General features: G+C 26.5%; 1 protein-coding gene across 22 annotated transcripts in view; it reads left to right on the top strand.

The window, feature by feature from the left end:
* Nucleotides 1-2,711, top strand: part of LOC106787102 (MAP7 domain-containing protein 2) — a 114,600-nt gene extending 111,889 nt beyond the window's left edge. For all 22 annotated transcript variants that reach the window (XM_014749177.1, XM_014749172.1, XM_014749174.1 and 19 more), the window contains 2 exons: nt 2,051-2,307; nt 2,627-2,711. In XM_014749177.1, the coding sequence (XP_014604663.1) occupies nt 2,051-2,307; nt 2,627-2,640 (271 nt within the window). In that variant the 3' untranslated portion in view covers nt 2,641-2,711. The remainder of the gene's footprint in view (nt 1-2,050; nt 2,308-2,626) is intronic.
* The last annotated feature ends 1,906 nt before the right edge of the window (nt 2,712-4,617 follow it).

Below are 4,617 nucleotides of genomic sequence, written 5' to 3'. Positions count from 1 at the left end.
TAATTTTAATATATATATATATATATATATATATATATATTTATATATAAAACTAGGTGCAAAGTTTCTGTAACAATACATTCTATTGTATTTTTTAAAAGATTTACTTGAAGAGAGAGAAATCCGCTTGTTAAACGATCTTAAACTTTTTAATATCGGAATAATTGTTTTCACTCAGAAATATTCCTAATCTAATAATTCGTAATTTAATTGTACATTGCAAAAGTGGCCAGAGAGAACAAGGATTGACAAGCTTAATATTAGTACGATGTTTAATGACTACATCGAGTGTAATTTTTAATTTAATTGATTACTTGATTATCATATTAATAAAGTAATAATTTATTACAAAATACTACCATAAACAAAATGATGGCATGATATATAAAAAGGTACGATTGTATATTGTATTTATCTATTATATTAATAGTTGCATATATATTTTATAATTTATATTTAACCATGCATCAGCTGAAAAGTTTACTATTTTCAGATAGTCTTATGAAAAGTATTTGAAAGTTTATCAAATGTATAACACTAATCCCACTTAGCACTCTGTTAAAAACATATAACGTAATGTAATATCGAAGAAGCATAAAATTATGGAATGGCTAATAAAACTAAACAAATCTAGTGTTAACTAAATTAATAACAATAACATCAGTGTACATAATGTAAAGAAAAATGAATAGCATAAACTTAATTAATCATTCAAATATTGTTTGTAATTTGATAAAAGGAGCTCGGTTAAGATAATGAATTTTATTTAATTTTTCATATTTATTTTAATTTCACTAATAAAGAAAATAATAAATAATAAAGTGCTACGCGGTTATTTCATTTATTTTTTTGTTCGTTTTATTTACACGCGCATTAATGATCTCTTAATAAAACTCTTTATTAAAAACTTTTTCATCATTAAATATACTGTTCGTTATTATCATTGTATTTAGAATATACACGGAGTTTTATTTTTGAAACATTGTTTTATAACATTTTAAATCATTCAGGTAATACGATATATATCAAAAGTTATCTTTACCAAGCTCCGTTTTCTTTCCTTTGATTACCATTTAAAGCCTGCTGTGTAAATTTCCTCCTTATGTCGATATATATATATATATCGCAGTAAATGTTAACAATGTGCATGTTATATTTTTTATTATATCGATTACAAAATCTGGCTTGTCATTTTAATTTTTGCAATTTTACACACATATACCATATATATATATATATATATATATATATATATGTTTGCGTTAAATATATTATATCAGGCATTGCCTGTCAACTGGCTGCCGACTTTTGCTATGTACTATTTCCCTTTTATACATATTCGTGTGATGATATTATTAATCGGTTGAAATATTTCTTATTATTATATACTTTATTAATACAGCTTGCAAAATGCAACTAATAAAATTACAAGATAGTTGTGTTATTAATTATAATGTGGAATTTACGTATAGAACTTAGTATAGATTTATTTAAAAAAAAAGAAAAAAACACGCACACATTTAGATACAGAAAAAAAAACAATAAAATAAAATAAAATAAAAGAAGACTTAGGGACCTCGTCTGCAAATAATTTTGCTTATTATTCAATACGTACGATATTTTGCTAGATATGATCGAGTTTGATTCGAATCTAATTCTAAGTTTAATTTATAAATATTTTTTTTGAATACATCGAATTCTTACAGTTTTATATTGGTATATAAAATCATTTAACATCAGTATCCCCACAATATGTGAGATTTATTTAATAAAAGTATTTTATTTTTTGCTTATGTTTCTTTTTTTTTCTACATATATTCTTTTACGTGCTTTACTTATGAGAAGAAACAAGAATTATTGGTAGAGTATAATTAATCGACAGATATTGAAATAAATAGCTGCAGTTGGGCTTACCATATTAGTCATTAATGATTATTGTAGTCATTGTAAACTCTGCTGATGTAACGGTATAATATTTTTAAAATCGTAGTAGCGCTTAGCAGTTAGCTGTTAATTAGAGTTTGTATGTTTCCTTTGGCTGATTTTATAGCAAACAAAACAACGTGACCAACAACCTGTTAGACCTGTCAGAATTCGATACTCTGAGTAATAACAGTAGTGGTCCAACGCTTGAATTGACGCTCAACATGGCCACGGAAGATACCCTCAACTCGAATTTGAATCCGGCCGCAACACCATTCACACCCTTGGCAAATACCTTTACATCTGCTGGTGCTAACGCCAATATCAATCCTTTCCAAGATGCTTACGTGAATAACAAACAGCAAGACAGCAATCAAATGTCAGGTATGACGACAATTAATGGGTAATCAATTTTGAAATATTCCTTTAACCCATTTAGACCTATCATATCATAATGTAAATTAAAGTTCATTCAAACAAATTTCTTTATATACTCGCTTAATTTAACATATAATGTAACATATATGAGACAAGTGGTTCCCAGCAACCCTTACACGAATGTATTTTTTTTTTGTGATTTTTAAACAATTTTTTAGAATAAAAATTTCATACAAATTTTGGACAAAATTAATTATTTCCATTCTAAATGGGTTAAATGCAGATAATGAAAATATTAATTTATTAATGACTTGTTATTTCGCAGATCTTTTGTCCTAAGATTTCTCTAAAATCTTCTGGTGAGCAATGGAGAGAAAGAGAGAGAGAGGGAGAGAGAAAGAGAGAGAGAAAAAAATAAAAAAATTGGAATCGGTGTCCAGTGTGTCTGTGGCAATGGATATGTTCGAGTTAAAACATCGTTTACGATAATGTAAATAAGCGCTTTGATGTATGTAGAAAATGAGGATCCCAACTAGAATGAAGAATGATATAGGACGATAGTTCAGGGAAAACTATTTTGCCCTTAAATCTTTGAACTTTAAGCGTTATTATCGATGGAAATGTAAAATAATATATAATATTAGTCAATATGCAAACAGCGATTCTAAGCACTCAGTCTGTCGTAGTAATTCTACTCAAAATATATATATATATGTATATATACATATATATAATTTATCATATATACATATATATATGTATATATATGTATATACATATATATAAATATGAAAGAAAAAAAAAAAAAGAAAAACAAGAAAAGAAACAAAAAATATCAACGTGACTTTTTAGAAGCCCATTAAATAAAAAGAGGAAAACTATTGGGGTGGGGGGGGGAGGGTGGAAGAGAAGAATATAAGAAAAAATAAGACTTGTTCATAACGTACAATTTGAGATAAAAAGAACAGTACACGTTGTACTGAATTCCATGGAATCACATTTACGCGCCTTTTCCTTATTTTATCATAATGTTTCATAATCGATAAACGTTAATGAGAGAAATCGAAATGAAAAGAACATAAAATCATGCAGAACACAAACCCGAAATATGATGATAGTAGAACTTCAAGTGATTAACCAAGTGTGTAAAACGGCTTGACGAATATAGCACAAGATTAAAAATAAAAATAAAAAAATAAAAAAAAAAAAAAAAGAAGAAGAAAGAAATAATAATTAAAAATAAAACATAATTATGCATGCTGAGTTTAATAAAACTCAATCTGCCAAAAGAACAAAGAAATAGGGTGTATAAACATCACTAATTAATATGCTCTTACATAATAGATAGTAACATTATCTTATAGAGGAAAGACAGCCTAAGAATTACTGTGTATAATAAGATATTTTGAGCTGATAGAAAAAATAACTTTTCTTCCATAATTACATTTTGGAGCATAAGTTGCTCACTAGTCAAGCAATTTTACTGTGTTTGTCATATCTTGTTTTGAAAGCTCACTATCGGTACCATGTGTTGAACATCCATCATAGAGGTACAACTAGAATTCACTATTACCCACTGATTTTGAATTTTTAGTTGTAACAATGATTATCATTAGAATAAAAATAGCCACTGTTTTACATGTTAACATATATATATAAAAAAAAAAAAAAAACTTTTTACAATGACAATATTACATTGAATTTTATATAGTTATCGTAATAATAAAGAAATCATATCTTCTTCATTTAACAGGATGCAAAAGTTAAAAAACGTATAGCGATTCTTTTGTTTTTTTCTGCTACATTATTTCATTAAAAAAAAAATAAAGAAAACTATAAATATAAATTATCAAACTTAAATAACAAATGTATATATAAAAAAGAAAAAAAAACGAAAACAATTACATTTGTTGCTATTTCAGTGGCTATTTATGATAGCAGAGTACTACGATATGCTATCATGCATTATTGAGCAGGTATTGGAATTTATATTCACGATGTGAGTTATTTGTTATTACTGTAGTATAGCATTATAAAATGAATATGAGAGTAGTAGTATGCCTTATGTTTCATACTTGCGATATTGCAGGTGCACCATATTGTGGGATTTGCAAGCTTATTTATAATGGGTATAATAAATTAATCCACTTTTCTCTTATTCTAATTTCTGAATAGTATGAAATAATAAAGAGATTATTCCCAAGACAGAAATAATGTTTTTGACGCAGATACTTCATGTACAGTTTGTTATTCAATGAACCCTTTACACCCTTTTTTATAAGAGAATACTTTTACGAGAGTTAAATCTAACTTTTT

Source organism: Polistes canadensis, unplaced genomic scaffold, assembly GCF_001313835.1.
Source record: "Polistes canadensis isolate GaletaPanama2010 unplaced genomic scaffold, ASM131383v1 scaffold_92, whole genome shotgun sequence".
Classification (NCBI taxonomy): Eukaryota; Metazoa; Arthropoda; class Insecta; order Hymenoptera; family Vespidae; genus Polistes; species Polistes canadensis.
This window is presented reverse-complemented; position numbering and strand designations above follow the sequence as displayed.